The sequence below is a fragment of the Bactrocera oleae genome, chromosome 3 (assembly GCF_042242935.1).
Source record: "Bactrocera oleae isolate idBacOlea1 chromosome 3, idBacOlea1, whole genome shotgun sequence".
In the NCBI taxonomy this organism is placed as follows: Eukaryota; Metazoa; Arthropoda; class Insecta; order Diptera; family Tephritidae; genus Bactrocera; species Bactrocera oleae.
Genome location: NC_091537.1, coordinates 85342173 through 85366654, shown reverse-complemented (window position 1 = coordinate 85366654; position 24482 = coordinate 85342173). Strand labels below are relative to the sequence as shown.

General features: G+C 32.7%; 2 protein-coding genes across 6 annotated transcripts; one reads left to right on the top strand and one right to left on the bottom strand.

The window, feature by feature from the left end:
* Nucleotides 1-1556: 1556 nt before the first annotated feature.
* Nucleotides 1557-17269, bottom strand: AkhR (Adipokinetic hormone receptor). 5 transcript variants are annotated; one of them, XM_036370418.2, is made up of 9 exons: nt 16981-17269; nt 8097-8430; nt 7902-8019; nt 6394-6560; nt 6208-6307; nt 3934-4123; nt 3559-3830; nt 2275-2498; nt 1557-2207 (listed from the first exon to the last, which is right to left on the bottom strand). In XM_036370418.2, the coding sequence occupies exons 2-9, from the start codon at nt 8255-8257 to the stop codon at nt 2168-2170; spliced, it is 1272 nt and encodes a 423-aa protein (XP_036226311.2). In that variant the 5' UTR covers nt 8258-8430; nt 16981-17269; the 3' UTR covers nt 1557-2167. The 5 variants fall into 5 exon arrangements, with proteins under 5 accessions (XP_036226311.2, XP_036226310.2, XP_036226309.2 ...); XM_036370417.2 differs by having other exon boundaries at nt 3901-4123; nt 16686-17268; XM_036370416.2 differs by having other exon boundaries at nt 3901-4123; nt 16981-17268.
* Nucleotides 17270-21970: 4701 nt separating this feature from the next.
* Aatf (Apoptosis antagonizing transcription factor) lies at nt 21971-23732 on the top strand. Its single transcript, XM_014247132.3, has 2 exons — nt 21971-23504; nt 23563-23732. Exons 1-2 carry the CDS (start codon nt 22075-22077, stop codon nt 23666-23668), a joined length of 1536 nt encoding a protein of 511 aa, XP_014102607.2. The 5' UTR covers nt 21971-22074; the 3' UTR covers nt 23669-23732.
* Nucleotides 23733-24482: the final 750 nt, after the last annotated feature.

Here is a 24482-nt window from a genome sequence, read left to right as displayed (position 1 = left end):
AGTGGTAGTGACGTTAGTCCACAAAATCTGTACTTTAGTTACAAATGAACTAATAACACCGTACTGAATATAATGAAGTCAAGCATGTGTCTCTCACTATAAAAGGTTAGGTTAGATTATTCTTGTAAGCCAATGAGCCAAGCACACATAGGCCAGTTTTGGTCCTTTTCGATACCAGGTGGAGTATATGGGCGAATTTCAACAGATTTTGTGGCCTCAAGGTGGTATCGTTACCTTTTCTAGTGTTTCATTCCGTGGAGCCCACAAATACTTAAAGCTTAGCCCTGCCAATGTGGCAAAAGTTCAAATTGCTCCATTGTTTCCCTGGTGCCTTGCTCGTTATATTTCTTGCAGTCTTCTCGATCTATCAACCCCATTCTGCAGGCGTGTACTGCCACCAGACTGTGACCAGTGAGTATTCCAATCATGTTCCTACCGTTCCTACTATCGAGTGCCAGTAGGAACATTGTATATTTCCGATCTACTGTTTTACACATGACTTTTGCAGTTTTGCAACTAGGTAAATCATTCCATCACGTTTTTATTTTTCATGTCGTGTCGCTATTCAGATCGTCGTATAAGCGATGTATGGGTATTTTGGTATGATTGATCAACGTTGGAATTAGATCTTGTCTAAAGAAATCTTTTCCAAAAAAGTAAATTTATTTACATTTTACTAAATTTTGTTGAATTTATTTCCGAAAAGGATTTCTGATGGATTTTTGCCTGAAAATAAGTACACCCCATTGTATATTATAGTCAAGTAATGTTTGAAGATCTTAAGGTAAGATCAGAAGCGAAGCGATCTTGGCAAATAATTTTATAACCGTGAATTATGCCGGATTTTGGGGATTTCTATAGCTCATTTTTTCTTGAATAATAAACACTTTTTTGCTGTTGTGTCTTCCAAGCCAAGCGCTACAAAGTGATCTCCCACTGCGTAACAAAATGCTAATATTAAAAATTAAAAAAATAACCATATGAGACCAGTGCAGAAGGCTTTGAAAACTATAAAAAGTTCATAGTAGGTTGGAACCAATTGAAAACGACAGAAAAAGTAACAAAAATTAAGGAAAAAATAATTTTAAAAATTTTCCTTCACGAAATTTGGTGTAAACTTAACGTATTAAGGAGAAAATCTTATATCGATTTATAATAAAAAAAAACCTAATTTTCTATCAAAAATTCTCACGTCAAAATATCAGATTTTTTAAAAAAGTCAGCAAGCTTTAGGTGTTTTGAAATCACTTCCTTCTGATGGTATACAAAATATATATGCTAAATTTTTTTATAAAATGCAAAAAAATATAAAAAAATACCCCACTTAGAAACCCAGAAAAATAAGTATCGCTTTTGATATCACAATTTACCTCTGTGGCAAGGGATAGTTTGAAGGCCTTCAAAAATTTCATATATGATAACATTGTGTCATGTAAATACCTAACTAGTTACATGCTAACAACATACTTTATTCGTAATTATATGTGCATACATATGTACCAGTTAAATGCCCTCAGGATGTATGCAGTTAACTAAAAGAAAAATCATAAACTTCATTTCAATTTGATTGTAAATAACTTAATTATATTATTTTTTTTTTTTAATATTTTTTCCAAAATTTATTATGAATAAATTAAATTAAGTTCAAGCTTAAACTACTACAAGAGCCAGCAAAACAGCTACTACTACAAAAACACATGCAAACATACTTCTTAACACTACATAATTAGCATAATTCAATAGGCATCTTCAGCATATATCCAACCATATTGGATAGGTGTGTATATAATTTACTTAACCCACAACTAACATAGCATACAATATAATTAAGTTTGAGCAAAAGTATATAATTAGCGGTCAATATAAAAGAGACCCTCCGCAACATATGCAGATGGATACCCACTTGTACATACATACTTGTATGCTACATATGTCATTTAACGGGCGACAGAAAGCTTCGAATAAAAATACCTTATTTTCTTTATATTGAAGGTACAAAATAACTTAATTGCATGCACACATATACATATATGTGCATACATACATATTTATGTATTGTATTTATGAAGATATGTGCAAGTAAAAATTTCCCCATTTTTTTCGTGGATTTAGCCAACCGTACGACGATTCTCATTAATATCACTTAAAAATTAAATTCGTTCAGAGTTCAATGCGACTTTGGCGCATGCGCCAATTCAATTGAGTCACTGTAAATAAAATTTTATTGAGAAATAATTATTTTTTAAAATTTACTATAATATTGAACCAAAATACCTTATTATAATCTTTGGTGGTTTCTCTTTTTCTATATCTTCTGCGATTTTCGATATGGTGTATATATCATTTGAGAGTGTGGTGCTTTGTGTCACATTGCTGGTATCACCAGAACTGCCATTGATCACCGCTGGTAATGTGACAACGGTATGTGCACTGCCGTTACGTTCTTTCATAGCTATACGGCCGCCACTGGAGAGCGATGTGTGCCGATTATGAACAGACTGCAGCGATTTTAAGAAAAAAAATTAATTATAATTAAATTTTATAAAAAACAAAAACAAGAAAAAAATTAATTTTGGTTGCACCGAAGCTATAACACCCTTCACAACTACAAAGATTCCTCACAAGAAAGTGTGTATGGGAACTATATGCTATAGTAATCCGATCTAAACAATTTCTTCGAAGATTGCGCCATCGCCCTAAACAATAACCCTTGCAAAATTTCGTGAATATATCTCCTTAAATGAAAAAGTTTTTCATACACGTACTTGATTCCGATCGTTCAGTTTGTATGGTAGCTATATGCCATAGTGATTGGATCTGAATAATTTCTTCGGAAATGGCACCATTGCCGTAAATAATCGTCCATGCCAAATTTCTTGAAGATATCTCGTCAAATGAAAAAGCTTTCCATACAAGCATTTTATTCCGAACGGTCAGTTTGTAAGGCAGCTATATGCTATAGCGCTCCGACAAATGAGCAGCTTCTTGGTAAGCAAAGTTTCAGATCGATATCCTACAAACTGAGGGACTAGTTCGCATATATAGAGGCAGACGGACAGACTTAAATAAATCGGCTCAAGTCGTCACGCTGATAATTTTATGTATACTTTGTAGAGTCTCTGAAGTTTCCTTTTGGGTGTTACAAACATCGCGACAAATTTAATATACCCTGTTCAGGGTATAAAAAGGCAAATTTCGTAAAGATATCTCGTCAAATATAAAAATGAGCCAAACAAGGACTTGAGTTTGAAGGATCAGTTTGTATGTCAGCTTTATCCTATAGTGGTCCGATATCACTCCGACAAATGAGCTGCTTCTAGAAGAGAAAAGATTATATGCTAAATTTAAGATCGGTATCTCAAAAACTGAGAGACTAGTTCGCGTATATCGCGGGCGGACAGACAGGCGGACATGGCTAAATCAACTCAGATTATCATGCTGATCATTTATGTATATATTTTATAGGGTCTCCGACGTTTCCTTCTGGGTGTTACAAACTTCGCTACAAACTTAATATATCCTCTTTAGAGTATAAATATCTTTAAAAACTACACCCACCGTATTATTATGCGTTTTGCCTCGTATATTGAAGACGCCATAGACCAACGGATTCATACACGAGTTCGTGCATGCGAATATGAAGAGTATTTTACGTAACAGCGGATTCACATTATTTGCAGAAGTTTTATCAAGCCAAAACCACAAACACATAATATAATATGGCGTCCAGCAGATCACAAACACGATCACAATTGTTATAGTCATTTTTAGCGTACGCTTTTTAGCGCGTCCCAAAACATCATCGTTGGAACGTCGGAAACGGGCGAAACCTGTAAGCAAGAAATTACGCAATTATCATCTGTATTCAAGCGCTAGTTATCGGTATGCTAGATGCTTAACCATTTTTGTCATCACCCTTAACCATGCGCTTACTCTTGCGATAGATCTCCAAATAGATTCGGCCATAGCAATAGATGAATGTTACCAATGGGAAGGCGTACATGGCGCACATATTCAAGATCTGATAGATTAGTTTGTGTAGTTCAGTGGGGAAGGAATGGAATGTAACGCACTGGTAGTAGCCTTTTACTTTCGGATGCTGCTCCAGATGGAATACAAATGCCTGTTGAGGAAAAGAGAAATTGTTTGTTTAAATAAATATTGTATGATACTCCAAGATTTGGTGTGGTTTATTAAGCTAAGGTAGTATCAACAGGGTGAAACTAAAATGTGGTTTAAAATGTGATCTCACCGCGTTTATTCTATTAAACTAAAATGTAATCTCATCCCAATGATCTCACAACTATTGTACGTTTATTTTAAAGATATGATTTACGATCCCTGGTTGGAATATGGCTTTGAGTTTCGCTTATTTGACTTAATTATTTCACCAGCATTTGGGATATTAGAAGTTTAAAATCGGGTTACAGCGAAATCCAAATTTATTAAAATTATCTAAGCGGCATTATGCACAGACCAAAAAGCTTCTGCTTTTAGGTAAGAGAACGAAGTAACGTTGCAGACGTCATCAAGCATCTACCTGTAAGATCCCATCTTGAGAAACTTGGTAAAGTAGAATCGGCAGAATACAGAGCATACACGATGGATGATGAGACGTTATCACTGCGAATGCCCAGCCTTCTGTTGGTTGATACGGGATGTCTTCCACGGCGCCCAATGTACCAACATAAAATATACCATATATGAAAACAATCAGACATTTTGTTAAATCTACTTAGTTCCTAAACTTGGCCTTATTGGTTACCAATTGGGAACATAATGGGACATATGATGGTTTAAGTACGGCCGTTTTCATTCAGGCGGTATCAAGAATTTTTAGCTTAAGACTTGCCAGATTTTTCAATTGTAGGACATTCTTAAATAATACAATAATGATTTCAAGAAGGAATAAGCTAAGCAACCATCTATAAATATATATTGAGTTGGGTAGTAGTAGTTTTTTAAGAGTGTCTTTCAAGAGTTACCACAGAAGGTGTTCATAACTAATATCACAGAATCGTAAAAAAATAGGCAATTTCAAAAATTTTATATGACCTGTCAAACGTGATTTGCACCTTTTAAAAGTGGTGATTTTGTCTTAGAAGACGCAGAACGTCCTGAGCGGACGAAGACTGTTTGAAGAAGACAAACTAGAAACATTACTCCATTGAGAGCTGGAGCTGGAGGGCGGCCACATGTTGCCTGTTAAAAAATATTTGGAAAAGCGAGGCTCGGAAATTTTGGCTGACCCGCCTTATAGCATAGACCTTTCCTTCTGACTACCATTTTTTCCAGTCAAATGCGGAACGCGCTCAGTGAAATACGGTTTTCATCAAAACAGAGTGTTAAAAATTATCTTGAAAGTATTGGTGCAGTTATTTTGGAATGGATTCCATGAATTGCCATAAAGATGAGAAAATGTTACAGCTTCAGTTGCGCAATACTTTGAATAACACAATAGTATATGTGAAGCATATGTTATAATTTAAAAAAAAAACCGCAGAAAGATATGTAATTATAGATCCTAAAGTTCTAATCAGCTGATTGACTTGAAATTTGGTATACGTTTTCTTTTTATATTTCTTTAGGGCGGGAAGTTATAAAAAGTCAAAATTTGTAATTTGTTGTAGTTTTAGAAAAATTGGAAAAATTAAAATAAAAAGCGAAATTTTCTACGAGTTTTTGATTTTTTTTTTTTGTTTCTAAGCTTCCCGCCTTAAGGACTTTTGTATCACTTTAGAATCTACCTTTATTTTTAATAGATTAATTGTTTTTTTTTTCATTTTTGAAATTTTTAAAATTTATTAATAAATAACTAATAAAAAATATAGAAAAAATTTTATTTTTTTTTCGAGAACAAAAAATTACTGAGACCTCTTGATTACAATACCACCTAAACATTAAAAATAAAATACGCAAAGAATATTTAAAGAATCATGTTCCCTTAACAGAACTATTACTTGGAACTGTACCAATAGTACCAAACTAATATGTGGATAAAGAAGGAAAAAATGTTCTTCTATAAATAAGATACTTCTAAAGAGGTTATACAAGTATATAATATAAAATATTCTTTGTTTATAAATTATGCATGGAACTTTGATTATATTAATTAAGAACTCATTTTCGATTAAGGAGAGTTCGTCATAAATAATAATAGTTGTTACTTATCTTACTTTTATTAATTTCATAATAATACTACCTCACCTGCGGTGTACTGCAGATTACCGATGCAATCCATGCAATTGCTAGCATAATACGACCGCGATTTGTTGAGAATTTCAACGGTTTCAAAATGGCATAATATCTGCAATGAAATAAAATCTCATTGAGCTAATGCCTAAAAATTAATTACAATAGAAAATCACAGCAAATAGCGTTGTATAAACTCACCGATCTATCGATATGCTGACTAGCACAAAACTTGACAAATACAGGCCGAACACGCGGAAAAAGCTCATTGTGCGACAGACGAAATCGGTGGAACGCCATTGCACCGTATACGCCCACGCTATCTCCAACGGCATTAGTAGAAAAGTCACCATCAAATCAGCAATAGCCTTTGACATCGATCGGCAAACAGCGATGCGTTGCGGTGCATTGCAAGCGGGGTAGTCAAAGTAGACAGTAGATCAAGCAGTCAGTCATTTAGTGAGAACAGTGAAACAAGCGTGTAGTGATAAGAAAGTACAAAGTATAGTTAGTGCTACTGACGAGATAATCGGCAAGTGGCCGAAAAATGCCGGATATAAAAATGTATGAGTATATTTAGAAATATTTTTATATATAATATATACCGACAAATTTGTATACATAATATATATGTATATCATCTGATCGAAGTTGACACAGACTGACAGATTGAAAAAATGAACATTTTCACGTATTTTAATACAAATCTTTATTATCGCTTTCTAAATTAGCTCATTTTAAGCCAAACCAACGACTAATCCAATTTTCCTTCAGTGCCTTCAACGAATGACGTTTATTTAATGGCTTGAATGAACTCATGGCACGCTCCCCGAACCGGATTTTTCAATTTCGAAAACAGAAAAAAGTTACAAGGAACCTTATCTGTCGAATACAGTGGCTTAGCAATGACTCTCGTTTTGTATTTGGCCAAAAAGTCAATCACAATTATGCTAGAATGTGAAGGCGCTTTATTGTGATGAAAGATCCATGACTTTTTTTGCCCACAAATTTGTTCGTGTATGACGAATTGTTTCAATTAGACGCTTCAAAATGACCAAGTAGTATTCCATATTGACCAATGAGCATCACTTTGATTTTTGACCGACTGCGATGTAAGTTTCAGCTTATTTTTGAAGCGACATTCGCTAGATTTTTGATTACTTTCACGTCGGCGATGTTTTTTCAAGTCAAGAGTCAGACCTTTGTTACGAATCTAACATCGAAACGCTTCATACCCGAAACATTAACCAAAATATGCTGAGTCAACCCATAAGAGTTGTTGAGATCATCTGCTATCTCGCTGATGCCAACTCGATGATTTTCAAGTTCTGATTTTTTAACTTTTTCAATGTTATCGTCATTGACACAGGTCGACTCGCATGAGGCAAAGTTTCGATAACTTCGCGAGCTTCAGTAAGTTTTTTGTGCCACTTAAATACTTGTGTTCGCGATTTGGACTCTCTAAATCACATCTGCAACGTTTTCAGCGATGCCGTAGCCATAATTGCATTGGAAATGTTTGAAAATCAAACTTCACATAAAAATAAAAAAGAGTAGTACCAAAAAGTCAAAAACTAATTTTATCGTACGCAGTTTCAATGAACCTGTCCGAGTCAAATTTGATCAGATGGTATATGTTATATTGCTAATAATTTTTATTATATACCTGTTCATATAGAAATGTTTACAAATGTTTTTTTTTTATTTACCAAATGCATCAACATAATATCAATGCGGGACGGACTGCGCGTACGATTGTGCCAGCGTCGTTTCACGATTAAATACAACACTGTGGAATTGCCGATCGACGAGAGCACAAGTAGGATGCTGCACAAATGTAATAAAAATACTAACAGTAATAACAACAACAACTACAGCAATACAGTTGATAAATCAGCGCTCACCTGTAAACTGTTATGGAGAGGCGATGCCCATCATTGAAGATCATATCCTTCGAGTAGTGCATTGTGCCATTTGTTTCGTTGACCACATTCGACCAATCCGGCATGATGCGATGATCGTAAATCTTTTCATTAACCTCATCTTCAGTTTGCGGCATTTTCATGGCACAAAAATTTGTCTGCTCGATTAATTTGCGAATATTTGCTAGATTTGTTTATATGTATGTATTTATGTTGCTGCTGCGCGAATCGCGTATGTTTGTAAATTGGTGTTGTTGTATATATTATATATATGTATGTATGTCTGTAGTTGCTGGAATGTATTATAACCTCTACCCTGCAAATATATGTATATTTATATATAAATAAGCACCAGACTGCTACCATTTAATATTTATAAATTTAATCAAACGTAAAAATAAACACACACACATACATATGCATGTAATTTCTAATATACGAGTTCACAATGCATGCTCGTAGTTCATAGGCCTTTGGGTAGGTGTGCGTTTTCATTAGAAATTATTAAATTGAAAAAGATATACAAATACATGCACATACACTATGTTTTTCTTGTTGTATAATAGTATTTTACTTAATTTACGTTTATATCTTTAAAGTTGCATGCTTTTGATTTGTTGTACCGCGTAATAGGTTATACTATATGTTAACTATTCACAAATTTATTTCCATTGAATTTATTTTAAATCGTATTTTTGGATTAAAATAAAAACAAAAACACCTAGATGTTTTAAACATCTGTTTAGATATATTTTTAACAATTGTTTATTGAAATCTAACTTCGACGCAACGAAATTTTGGAATTCCTGTAAATGACCTGTGCGAAAAAATAATTTTTGGCAATATTTTTAGTAAATAAATTAATTAGAAAGCCGAAAAAAATAATAATAAATAAAAAATACTTTATTGAAAAATCAATTTTTAGTTCAAAAATAAAAAAAATAATTTTAATTATAATGTTTAATGTTTTTTACCAAAAACTTTTATCTTTAAAAATTTAAATAAAATTTTTTTAAAATTATTTAATTAAAAAATATATGTTTAAAATACATTAAAGTGAAACATCGACCTTTTTAATAAAAAAAAAATATATGAGTGTTATAATATTTAAAATTTTTTTAACAATTTTTTTTTTTTAAAATACAATATATTAACAAAGCTATTTAATTAAGAAAAAGTATATTTTAAATACTTTGTACGAAAACATCGACCTTTTTAATTAAAATCTTGTTTAAAATTAAATAAAAAAGTTTAAAATATTTTAATATTATATTTAAATAATAAAATTATTAAATTAAAAATATATATTTGTCACATTATATAGCCAAATCGATTCTTTTACTTTTAAATAAAAAAAAAAATTTCAAATATTTTAATATTTTTTAACAAAAAAGTTTTTCTTAAAAAGTCAAATTTATTAACAAAATAATGTAATCAAAAAAAAAATTATTAGTTACAATATACGGCAAATAGACTTTTTATGTAAAGTTCATAATGCGGACAGTAACAACAGTCTTCTCAAATTTACATAAAAAATCCAAAATACTTTATTGTATTTTTGGCAAAACTCAAAACCAATTTTTCCAAACTTAATTACTTACAAAAAATATTAAATATATTATACGGTAAAAACGATTCTTTTACATAAAAATTTAAAACAAATTTTTAATATTTTAATACATACTATTTAAATGAAAACTTTTTCTTAAAAAGTCAAATACAATTTAATTAAAATTATTGAATTAAAAAAAGTATAATAATAATATTATACTTCAACATCGACTTTTTTATTTAAAATAAAAAAGTTTCAAATATTTCAATATTTTTTAACAAAAAAAGTTTTTTCTAAAAAATTCAAAATCATTTTTTTTTCAAATTATTTAATTTAGCAAAATTATTAATTACATTTTACGGCAAAACGGACTTTCTTACTTAAATTTTTTAGTAGAATTAAAAAATAAGTTAAATATTTTAATATTTTTTAACAGAGAAGTTTGTTTTTTTAATTCAAACCAATTCCTTCACAATTACTATATAAAGAAATTATAAATAAATTACATTATTACTCATAATCGACCTTTTTAATTAAAATTAAAAAAGTATAAAGTCAAGCAGATGTTTGAAAATTCTTATATTAGGGAAAGATTTGCTCTACTATCACTAAAATACACTGTTATTAGAAAGAGATTCTTTCTGAATTTCATTAGGATTTCTTACATATTTACCGATAAATGCGGTATAAAGTCAAACGACTTTCAAACTTCCGAAAATATTTAGTTATATTAGGTATATGGGGGCTAAGGGAAGTATTGACCCGATTTTACCCATTTTTTGCACACGGGTATGCTAACATCATAAAAATATTCTCCCCTCTCTTTCAATACTAGACCTCACAAATTGAGCCACCTTTTGTCCCATCCATATTACGAACCTACGATTCACCGAATAGTTGACACTTATACAAAGCTGCTGAGGTTATTCATAAGTTCTTTGCATATCTTAAGTATGGTATAATTTACAAAACTCATTTGGTAACCCTAAATACTAGCGCTACCTTAAAATGAATTTTTGCCGACGAATTCCTAACACAACACCAATACAGAGGAGCAAATTAAATTTGGTGTGTGAAAAGAATGCTGTAAAATCAATATTTTGATTACAAATAAAAATTTCAATATTAATTCGAAAAGGAAACCTTGTAAACAAACACACAGTATACAAACAATTAAAAATAGCTCCCGAACGGCGACTAAGTTATGTGCCTACGTATTATTTTATAAATATTGACTAGTTTATATAAATAAATTTGCAAATTTCTTATTTACTAATGGGCAATTTTTATTGAAATTGAATACTTTATAGTAGACAATGATCCAACACATGATTAATGGTGTTAGTTGTTGTAAATGTTTGAATGTATAGGTGCTTAAAACACGGCATAAAAGTGCTTCTGCTGATAAGTGAAAACATAAAAGTAGTACATACCAGTAGTTTTTGAAAACAAAGTAACGCAAATACATCGTATTGAATAATTATATATATTGGGTCGTTCATTGAGTAATTTCATTAATTTTATGCCATCTTTCGAACAAGAGATTGATTCCACGCTCATAAAATGTTTGATCCTTTGCAGGCAAAAACTTGGTTCAAGTGTTTTTTGACATCCTGATTTGAGGTGAAGATTCTCCCATTCAAAAAATTTTGCAGAGACCGGAGTTGTCAAGCCTGGAGAATATAGTGGGTATGGTAGCACATCCTATTGAAGCTGCAAAAGCTTTTGACGAGTGTCAAATAGTGTTTTTAATCTTCCATCTTCGATTGTGCACCAAACAAAAACTATTCCAAAAAATTGAGGAAAATGTTTCACAAACAAGCCTTACTATATCAGCTGTTCAAATACATAACGGTAAATACGTTAAGTGTGAAGTTGGCTGCGAAAAAATTCAATAAAATCAGCTGTTGTCATCAAACGAAAGTACATAGTGAACGACCCAATAATAATGTTTCAAGATGTAAGCGTTTTTCTGGAGAATTTCGGTTTTAAATTAGGTTTCTATGTAAAGTTCATTATGCTGACAGTAACAACAAAAACTTTTCGAAAAAATGTGCTCTCAACTGATCTATTTGCTATTATGGAGACGGCAGATGCTTTTAACATTTCAATAGGAAAGCTTTAAGGAACTAGACTTAGGAACCATTTTAGGAATGTAAATTTAATTAGTGTACAAGTGGATTCACCTTCTTTTCAGTGCATAGAACATATTTTATATTTCTGAAACTCTTCCAACTCTCTTCAAAATCTTTGTAGCGGCAAATGTTTAAATATGTTAATTTACTAAATAATAGTATGATAACTCAGTAAAATTACACTCTCCTAATGTGAGCATCTAAAAAAACACTACTGCACGAAATATTTAAAAAATGTTTGGACAGATGTAGGTAGCATATCTAATAATTAAAGAATATACACAAAAAATTAAAAAAAAAACAAGTTAAATAATTTTTTGCGGCTTAATCGTTATTTCCGCCACAGCTGCAGTAAAAGCAGCCTGCACATATTTAAAAAGAAAAAACGTTAACTTCGGCAGCACCAAAGCTTAAATACTGACTATCAAAAATATATTTACTGTACATTTATGATTCAATTATACAAGGTTGTGTTACTAGAGAACGTGCTTCTTCTTATAATTTTTTTAAATCCATAATGTCAAATACTCTATTTTATGTTTTTCCCAATATTTTTTATTTATACTTTAATGACTTTGGATTCCTTCATATTCAGTTACTATTAAAAACACACTTTTTTATTAGTTAGAATAGTTGAAAAAAAATAATTTGAGATGAATAAGAAAGCCCAACAGCTGATTTTAACATTAAAACACTATGAACAATTGTTGTTGTTGAGCTATCGACACAAATATATATAATTCATTCATGTTGACAATCAATATCACAACCGAAACAATACGAAATGCAAGTACACACAGCTGACCTTGGCCGAAACCGCGCAGCAACTGTCTAATTGACTGCGACCATTTAACGAGTTGACGGGGCGTATGAGTAACACACACAACTTTTACTCTAACACAGTGTGCTACAAATGTGTTGTTTTACACTGCTATCGCGTTTATGATATCCTGTAAGCCGTTTTTAGCTTACAAATCGTGCGTGTTTACCGTTTACCACACACCGCAGCACAGCTCTTGGCGTACACGAGTGCGCAACTAAATGAGTGACGGCATAAAGGCAAGCGATAGCCGATAGCGGCAACAACCTGCAGGCAACGCCGCGGTCAGCGTCAACACGCAAGACATTTGTAAATATATATATAACACTAGTAGCAGTAAACACCATTGCGATCAATTAACAATAATATGTAACAACAAATACTGCTCTCGGCAGCGCTGAGTCAAAGCTTAAAAAGAGTCCTCGACTAAATATTTACGCTGGAAAACAACCGAATGATAATCTATGCCACCGCTGGCTACACTTGTTTACTGTTGTCATTTGTTGTTGTTGTTGCATTGCTTTTATTATGACTTTTGTGTTGAGTTCATCATGCCAAGAAACGCAAGTACATACATATATCTGGGTGTGCACGCGTGTGTGTGTGTAGCAGCTAATCAACGCATACTTGCCCATTGACTCCATTAGATTGGGAGCTGATTTTCAAACGAAATAGCATCCGCAAGCCACAGAACGCGGCACACACATACACACATATACATATGAATATGTTTGTGATGCTGTAGGAGCGTTGGCATGATTTGCTGCTGCTTGCTGATAAGCGCGCGCGCTCCTCACTTGACCCCAACTAACACCCGCCCGCGCAATATAAAATTTAAAAAAAGCAAAAAAAAAAATGGAAATAAAAATACAATTATAACAACAAAAACAACAATCATAAATAGGAGCTGGTGGGCTCTGAGTGAATAAAAAAACAAATAAAAGCAACAAAAAAATGGCTATAAAATTGTTATTGTTAATTTTTTATATACACAAAAACACATACATATATGTATAGAAATATTGATGTTGTTTTTTTTTTTTTGATTACAGCGTGTTTGTCTTTATTTATTTATACAAAAATTGCTCAAAGTTCGATTTGGACTCACTGATTTGGTGAATGCTGGTACGGCTGGAAAGAATATACATATGTACATGCATACTACATACATATTGTATTTGCATACACGCACATACATATGTTTTGTAAAATTATGGCACTAATCTAGCGAAAAATGAATAGGCTGATCATTACCAAAATGAAAAAATTAAAAATGTTGAAAATTTAATCAAGAATTGTCGCTGCAGAAATATGTGAGTATCGACAAATACAAAAACAACACAAATATCAACATTTCAGCAATAAAATTATACATCAGAAGCTGTGGTATAATGCCAAATATTATCAGTAACGGTAAAGGCGTTCATTGTACCACTGGGCGTTGTACCTAGAAAGCAGTGGCACACTTCTGCCCTCATATATACTTATACATACATACATACAAATAAGTAAGTGTTCTGCAGAGTTTAGGTTTGAAACTATTCGATTTGCACACAAGTTGCTAGTGGATGTTAGCTAGAAATACCATATCTGTCTGTCAGTTGTCTTTATTAATAGGTGTTTGTTTAAGCAAATTAAGCTCAACAATATCTACTATTAAAAGACATATTTGAATCTCTTATGAATTGCAGGTATAATATTACTCATTTCCGATATCCCCCAAGCTAGTTTAAAAATTCTCAGAGTGCAGGTATTCAATACTCGGCCACTATAAATTGTTTTCTTTGTATTTATGGAACTCGCCTATGACAGCTAAGATCTCTTAGTTTTTGCTTTTTGCTATCTAGATTAACTTGCGCTTCATCCGAAAAAATGATTTATCTGAGGTATTGACTTCCGATTATATTTGGAGTTATATGAAGTTATAAAACTAAACAAAATTACTTTTCCAACTGAACCTCACTGGGTTGAAAAATATAATAAACCTTCCCAGACACACATTTTGGCAACTTGTGGCATTTTATTCTGAGCATTGCTGGCTCTCTCTTGTGCAAACTTCCGGTTTTACGACATGAAGGCAGAAATTCCTAAGCTCCTGATTCTGCACTGCACAGCAATCTGTAGACGCAGGACCATGGCTCTTATATTTTTTTTATCCAACTACAAAACGCTTGAACAGCGCCCAGCAGGATCCTAAATTTTTCAAAGTGCTGGACTTTTGTGAAAAAGGGTACAACAGTCGCTATGCAAGCCTCAATTTATTTCTAATCTAATCTATATTCAAACTAAATTAGATTTTATTATTAGTTATAGTTGCTATATCTAACCTTCCCAATCAACCTTGCTTTTTGGCAATTAAAAATTGTTTGGATTTTTCTTTTATTTGTTACCCGTAACAGTTTTGAACATCCATCCTTGATCGTCTCTCATATGGTCCGTACAGAATTTAACAAACCACCTTTCATCGTCTCTCATATGGTCCATACAGAATTTAGCAAACCACTTGCGTATGGTTGCTTCACTTAGTGCAAAGCCCATCCATCAAACCACGTTTAGATTTCAGTAATATTTTTTCAGCAGAAATAGTTTCGTTCCATTTTTTTTTGAAGATACCAAACCTTGCGTTGGCCTAAATACTACTAGGATTATATACGATTATTAAGACCAGAAAGTTTCCGGAAATTGTAAATAAAACGAAAATTTTTTAATCTTTATCAATATTTATTTGGTCGCCTTTAAAATATGTTCCTTCTGAAGCGATACACATATGGCACCTCGATTTCTATTCCATCGAAAAATGCTTTGTAGGCGCTGCCTTCAGTTTCATCTGCGAATTTTCTTTTACGGCCTCAATCGAGTCGAAACGGATTCCACGGAGTGGTAACTTGAGTTTTGGAAACAAAAAAAGACGCATGGGGCCAAGTCCGATAAATACGGTGGTTGATCGATGGTATTGAACCATTTTTTGGACTTAAAATCGTTCTTTATACTTTGTAGCAACCATTAAGACCAGAAAGTTTCCGGAAATTCAGTTCCAGTGGAGACTGCTTATAGAAACGATATAAAATTTTCGGCGTATCTGGTAGATTCCAGTCTAGTTCTTAAGTTCTATCAATAAGAACAAAAGTCAGGTGTCATGTGGTAATAGCAAACACAAGTAATATTCAAAATCGAAAAACTTTGATCTATTCCCAACCCGGTACTTATTATCAGAAAATTAGTGTTAATTTAGAAATTACAATGATTTTCTATTTTTACTATATTTCCTTTGTTTACTAAATATATGACAGATTAGTTGTCTATTAGAAACGATTTATGTTATCAGTGCACGTTTCGTTGGGATGTTCTTTACTGCGTCTTTGAATTTGAGGGTTATGCTGAGTTTTGCCCAAATCTTACTATTTTCTCTTTAAATCATATGTTAAATTATGCTTGTGTTGAAATTTGTGCATTTGAAAAATCGAAAACTGAGCAGTAACTCTGTTTTCAAACAGAATTCATCCTCGCTTGACTGAAATTCATTTATCTATTTATTGTGCCTGTAGCCCCTTTGGATGTCACATTTTTTTGTCAACCGAACGATTTGTCTAAAAACGGCTCAACAAATTTATCAAAAACCCAGTTATGTATCGATAAAGTGCCCTGAGACTTTATCAATACATATCTGGGTTTTTGATATCACAAATGATGTACTGTTCAAGTGAGTTTTCCGTGTTCCTAACCTTATCTATCTAACAACCCAAGTCGTTTTCCATTTGGGATTTCGAAATGAGAACAGAGTTTGTCTAATTTACATAAACTAGTAATGAAATGTTTCTCATTTGAAGCATGAATGACACAATAAAGACTGTAAAAGCTTTGGTTTTTAACGCTGCTTTTTCACCTCGCTAGGTAATCTAATGATCAGTCAATATTGTAAATCGTGATTCAAGAATGGAACATAAGCTGTGACAATATTGTGGCAACCCTGGGAGCATTATAAAATACGGCAAGCAATGTAAATACTATCGTTTGTACTTTGTAGCCTCAAATTCGAAAATCCAAATGCAGTAGCATTTACTTACCTTTAATACAAATTATTTTTAATTCAATTTTTAGTATTTTTTTATACAACAAGCTTCTTTGAAGAATTTTTATGTGCAATTTTATTATTAACCGAAATACTTTAAATCGGTTTATTGTACTCGTACATATTTCTCTTTTATATTTTTATGTTTACATCACATTTTCATAACAAAACCAATGAACTCACTGGCCGGTCTTACGGCTGACACACACATACACAAACACCTTATGAAACAAAATTTCGGCGCCCAAAGAAATTGCGTTTTGCAAACTTGCTAAGTGGCAACAACTTACATAACATAAACACGCGTAAGTCTGTCTCTTTAGATGAATTTATACACTCAAAAACAGCTATTTGTTATTGTTGTTGTTTTTTAACTGCCACGGCGCATATGAAATTAAGTTCTGTAGCGTTATTGCCGCCTCGTAAGGTCACGCCTTCGGCGGAACTACGACTACGTATCAGCAGACCGAGGTGCGAGTATATATGCACACATATACATACATACATTTGATTACAACGACGACGAACCGACAAGCGTTGCGCGCTTAAAGACGTTCCGGGTCCAAATGAAATGAAATTGCGAAATAATCAAATTCAAAAGTGGGACTAAAGTCGAAATGAAGCTGTCGCCGCGGTATCAATTCACTTTTGAAATGCGCACGCATACACATTTGCACGTGCTTATGCACATATAAAAGCTTGCCGGCGCTTGTGTGTGAGTTGTGGGTGTTTTTTCGCTTTTTTTTTTTTGCGGCAACAGGCCAACAGGATGTCAACAGTGAAGGCGTAAACGCCTCATGCGGCGCAAGCAATTGTCTTCAATTGAGGAAAATGCCAAGAAATATGTTCTTATTATGCGTGTAAGTTAGCTTTTAGCTTTTGCGGCTTTGTTTACTTTTTTTCTACACACACGCTGCCTTCACAGCAACTTGCAACAATGGTTGTCAGAGTAGCATACAAAAAAGGAGGCATACTTCGATGGCGCTTGGCAGATAAGTCTACAAAGCTGCGTATTTCTTGAAGTCATCTGCGACATTTACATTGTTTACATAAATACAAACTTTCACATATGTGATTACACATACACTTATATGTATATATATGTGTGATTCAGCTCATTTGGCACAGGTCACCGCAATATAATAGTTGTCTAATGAGCACCATTTATTAATCGTTGAACACCTGTTCACTAGGTCATTCAATGACCAAGGATAAATAGTAATTGTCAGTGTTGATTTTTGACATGAATATTTGTATTTTTGTTTGTATGTATGTATATACCGAAATGTTGTTTTACACTCTCTACGCTTTAACTGCTGCAGTCCTGATATTTGTATGTTTGCTTTCATTTCTCATATTACGAGAGTGGCACAAAAAGATACGGAGAAGAAGCAATGATAAAGTTATCACCATAAACAAATTATTTTAATAGATTCTGATTTTATATTTTCAAAACTTAACCTTCAAGAACATGTACTTAAGAAGATATGTTAAAATTTTAATTATTTTCGCAAATATGGCAATTTATTGTCACGACATCCAAGTTTGCTATGCTGATTAACTCTATGCGTAATTTAAACCGAAACCTTAAACGCGTTCTTTCTACTTTTTAAAAAGTTTGTCATGATTTCGCAAGTTCATTCTATTTAACTGATTTACTAATTTGTTGTTAGTCTTCTCTATATATGTATGTCTCTATCGTTCTAACATTTATTTATAACAAATTAAAATTAAAAATATTAAAAACAAGCAAGCAAGTTCTAAGTTTGGGTGAAACCGAACATTTCATACTCTTGCAACTTGCAAGAATCAAAGCAGGCTAAACACCTTCAGGTGTTGGTAATATTAAAAAATATAGCGAAAAGGTTCAACTTCATTATTCAATGCAATCGTTAATGGAATGCAATCAAATTTGTTATAATATTAACTTATTTTTGCCTCTCTTAGTTGTATTTATTTACCCCTCGTCAGCGAAAATTATACTAAAATCATTGGGGGCTTAGAAATATATAAATAGCGCTGATTGTCATTACTCAGGTATACTTTCGAACTTATTTTCAAGCAATTTTATAAATATAAACATATAGGTACATGAAGTAAAGTCAGTCGGACGTTTCAAAATCATGAATATCAGTTATATGTGGGCTAAGGCAAGTTTTCGCCCGATTTTATCCATTTTAGGCACAAATATACGCTGTCATTAGAAATATACGCTTTCTCAATTTCATTAAAATAACTTACATATTGGCTGTGGTATAAAGTCAACTGGAAGTTCGAAAATCTTTATATTAGGTATATTTAGGCTAAGGGAACTATTGATCTAATTCAACCCATTTTTGACATAAGAGTATTTTAATTATACATCTCATAGGTTGACCGATATTTTCGGCAAAAAATCAGTCAAAGGCTCTGGGGTCCACATTCCCGGTATTTGGGAGCTTGAATAGTTATGGTCCGATTTTGACAATTTTTAGACTTGAGATAGCATATCTTAAAGAAAATATTGCTGCAAATTTGTATCTCAATATATTAATTAGTGCTTGATTTGTAGACTGAAAAGTGAAAAAATCATATTGAATTTAAAGTTGTCTTATATGGGAAGTAGGCGTGGTTTCTGTACGATTTCGCACTGAAATGTCAAAATAATCGTATGTACCAAGTTTGGTTGAAATTGGTGGAGTAGGTTCGGAGATATGTAATTTCACCCAAATGCTATTCGTTCGTTATTGATTTATTGCAGTTTTATTAGTTTTTAACAAATGTGTTATATGGAGAGTGGGCGTGGTTATCATCCGATTTAACATATTTTCATGTTGGTGTCGAAATGTTATATACGGTGCAGATTTGGGTGATATAGCTTGAATAGTTTGAGGAGTTTATCCATCAAACCAATTAAAGCGAGTAGCAACGCCCACTTTTTTAAAATTTTCAAACCACAGCTGTCCCTCAATATTGCGATTGTACCAAATTACAGTTTTGTATCTTAATTAGCAATTTATATATTTCGATTAACGGCGTTTTGTGAACGTGATTCGATTACGACTATCGACGAACTCGTCTTCATTTTTTTGCCAAGGAACACGTGTACCAAGTTTCATTAGGGGGTATTCTGGTTTAGAAGTTTAAGAAAATCGATTTTTTTTCATGCATACAATTGTAGTATAAGCCTTTAAGAATATGTATCTAAAAAAGTTTATTGAAATTTCAATTATTTTTGGAGTTACAGTTATTACCATAACAGTAAACGAACTAAGCCTATATGATCGGACAGCTTGAACAATGGCTATATTTTACAGTGATCCGATCTGAACAATTTATTCGAAGATTGTTGCTTGCCTTGACCTATGTCAAGTTTTGTGGAGATATTTTGTGAAATAAAATACAGTGACTTGTTTTTGATCGGTCAGTTTGTATGACAATTATGTAAACGAGGGGGTCATTGATCCCAAATGTAAACGAAAGTTGTGGAGAATATACGACTATATTGTTCAGTTCGTGCCACTATAGCATATATATAGCTACTTACAAACTAATCGATCAATATCAAGATAAAGATCTATTTATACTCTTTTATGCTATAAGAAATGCTCCTGTGAAGGGTATTAGACCTTTAGTATAGCTGAAGCTAACGTTTTCCTAGTTTAATATAAAGTTTTGGTACACCTGGAAGTCTATCGCCTGGTTTGAATCTTGCAAGTTGCAAGAACATAAAATGTTCGGTTACACCCGAACTTAGCCTTCCCTTACTTATTTAAGTTAATACCATACTAAATGACTTGAATTAGAGTACATAAATATATATGTATTTTTTAAATAAAATTTTTTAGACATTCATGTACTTATCGCATATTAAATTTCGCATTCGTTTTTCGGCCAAAACAAATTCTAAACTCTAGATACATGTGTATATACATTCATAGTAGCACGTTTACCTATATAATTATATCAATTTTTGTGTTTATGAACCAAAGCTAAGCATGTGAGCAGCTACATGGCAGTTGATTATGAGAGCGAGACATAGCAAGTATTTCGTGGTGACAAGATGGTCACTCGCTGATAAGCGCGTACAGTCAATAATAACATTTATATACTGGTATATGTGTATCTGTCTACATGCCTTGTAGGGCGTGAATTAATTTATTAATTATTTTTATACCCAGACATATTAAGTTTGCCACGAAGTTTGTAATACTCCGGAGGGAACGTTGGAGGCCTTGCAAAATATATATATAATTGTTTTATTTATTTTTTAGTTTTATATTTTTATATTTGGTTTTTAATTTTTTTATTTTTTTTGCTTTTTTTATATTAATACAAATGAAACATTTTATATCGATTTTTATTTCGACTTTATTTCATCTACCACCCATTCAACTTTCTTCCTGCTGGGCAGCTACTTGTTTTGGTATGAAATTACAATAAATATGTACTTATTGTTGTTACTCCGTGCGAATAACGCTGTGTGTTGTTGACAATCGCCTATTAGTTTTTGATAGCATACCAATGTTGAGCCATTGTTTGTTGTTGATTGACATTGAAAATTTGCCGACAACAATGTGCAGTGATTACATACATATGTCCAAAACTACAACCATACGAGCATATCTCATGACCAATGTCACTTAGTAGCGGTCCTTTATGAAGTGTTTCGCATGCGCATTCAGATCAAGGATAAACCAGTCATTAGGCGCTAAATATTTAAGAGCATGAATATAACTTAAATTCTGATATTACTATATTTTTAAATTGCAGTAAAAAATAATTTTCAGTTCAATTAAATTACACCATTGTTCAATTAACTTACACACTGTGCTTTATTACCACGATTGTGGACACCATGGCGTATGAGTAACTTTAACTTCTAGTAGAGAATATGGATATAGAGAGAGTTGATGTAACTGCGCTGAAATGGGTTGAAATAGATATATAAAAATATGATTGTTTAATAATGGAAAATATATATGAATATGTAAACAGTATATTTTTCTTAGAATCCACAGTCCTTTAAAATACTCCGTTTGATAGCAATATTGTTATTGAAATTAAAAAAAATTAAAAAAGAATATTTCGACAAAGTCTCCAAAGACAAATCAAGATAAAAAAAATATTATATTAAGATATATTAAAGATAAACCAAACAGGAATTGAAAGAAAAACAACAAAAAAATTAAATATCGATAAAAGTACACAATGATTACACTAGTATCGATAATCGAAACATATCATTATTAAGAGTGTTGGCAACTCTACGCTACAGACAACAAACGAACAGCTGATTACAGCATTTTAGTTGGTTTTGCATTTTACTTCATTAATACTGTTGTTTTTAATCTACAACTAAAAAATATTATTGTAAATATTATAAATAAAACATAACTTCTAACATGCTACGGAAAAAGAGTACAAAAAAAGCAAAAACTGTGTCGGATAAAATATCTGAATTGCTAGCACGAAACGTCAACGGTGAAGATGGTAGCAGCGATGAGCAAAATGAAGACCCACGTGTGGAGGAGGAATTCGATGAATATGATTTGCCGGATGCACGCTCATCAGATATAAGAAAACGTAATATAAAGCTGTTGTCAGAGCAAAGCGCGCGTTATAGAGGGAAAATATCATCACGAAATGAACTTGAGGAAGAGGATGAAGAAGATCCTTCCGCGGATGAACAAACTGACGAAGAACAACAAAAAGAAGATGATGATGAGAATTCCTCCGATGATGATAACAATGACGCTTTAGCAGCGTTCACGAAAAAGTTGAATGGTGGTGTTAGTAAACAGGTTACAGCTGTGTCAGCAGAGGATGACAGTGAAGATATGAATCAGAGCACTGATTTTGATAATGCAAGTGAAGAAAGCGATGATGATGAGGATGGAGATGAAGATGTCGAAGAAGGCGGTGAAGTAGAGGATTACGAAGATAGCGATGATGAGGATGGGGTAGAGAGCGATGATGATGGTAGTGAAGAGGAGAATGCAAACGGTACCGATATAATCGCTGAAACCAATCGGCAAGCTGAAGTGCAAAAAGGACAGTGTGTACAAAATCAGCTACAAATTTGGGAACGTTTATTGGAAATGCGTATACACACACAAAAAGTACTGAGCAAATCCAATCAGCTTCCTGCACCTGTTACACTCAAAGCACAGCAGCAAGATAACGAAAAATTAAATAACATATCACGTGAATCGGTTAATAGCGTTAGTAAATTACTTAGCACTTTGCTGCAACTACAAAATGCTTTTGATCAGCAATTTTCTGAACAACGCAATGCTTTAAAGAAAACGTTAAAACGCGCGCTACCCAAACATGACACCGAAGCGAACAGCGCTGTGCCGATTAAACGTTTTGCTGAGCACATTGATGTACATTTCCAAGAATTTAAGCCTTATCGCAATACGGTGCTACTCAAGTGGGACGATCGCACTAAATTGCTAACGCCGGGCGCTGGTGCTAAGAAAAAATCCCTTACCGAAGATTATGACATCATACGTAAAATAGAAAATACGTTACAAAATCGCAGCACACTCATTGCAAAATCACAAACATCTAAAGATGGTGATGAAGTTGCTATAGAAAATGAACTGGTTGAAAATGGTGTTGTGCAAAGCACGCAAAAGTCGAAACGTAATGTGGAACTTTATGATGATAGCGACTTTTATCATCAGCAACTGCGTGAGCTTATCGAATATAAGAGCAATACATCGGTTAGTGCAAGTGAAGTGACGCAACAGTACATGGAGCTGCAGAAGTTGCGTCAAAAAATGAAGAAAAAGGTCGACACACGCGCCAGCAAGGGACGTAAATTGCGGTGAGTGTAATAAGCACAATAAATTTCACAAAAATATTTACTCTATTTCACATTACAGTTATACGGTGCATAACAAACTGATCAATTTCATGGCGCCTGACGACACATCAACATGGACGGAGGAATCGAAAGAGGAATTATATAGATCATTATTTGCAGCTTAGATTTCTATTAGATGGAAAAGTGTAACTTGTAAATAAAATGAACTGTGCCTGTGTAAAAAATTAATTTACACGTGTTTTCCTGTTGTAGTTGTTCTACTCTTTTTTTAGCGTATCTTACCAAATTGCATTAAGCGTAAAAGATACATATAGTATGCAGATTTCTTTTTAGTTTTCTATTATTTATTTAATAAACATAGTCGTTGTGTCAAGTGTGCGCACAACTTGTAAGTTTTCTGCGTTATTAATACATGTATTAATTATGCTCATTATTCAAGTGGCTTAGTAGTTTTGCAATGCCAAATTGTTATTTTTATTTAAATTACTATGCTGTCTCAATCTCGGCTTTCGCTTTTTCACCAAAACTATTTTTTTATTTCTTCTGTATTTTTATTATGTTATAGTAGTTGCATCAGACATTATTTTTTTATGATTCTTGTAAAAATTATTGTATGCTATTATTTTAGTTATGTAGGTAGGTATGTATATTGTATGTGTCCATAATAGGTGTAGAAAAAATATAGTAATAATGTAATAAATGCCATACTGTTTCTTATATCGGAAGAACTTACTAGAAATTGAGCACCAAATATTTATGACAACATAACAAGAAATACTTTCATCCACAGCAGCTCTTTAAGGGGTTATATCCACTTGTGAATTGGAAAAAATCGTTTTGTTTTGCATATTAATCGCATCTAAATATATTTTAAAATATTTTCCGAAATTTTTCGTGCGAAACAACTAAATTTACCACACTTCTAAATATATTTTTCACTAAACTGTTTTTGTAACTGTTGTGTACACACCAAATTGT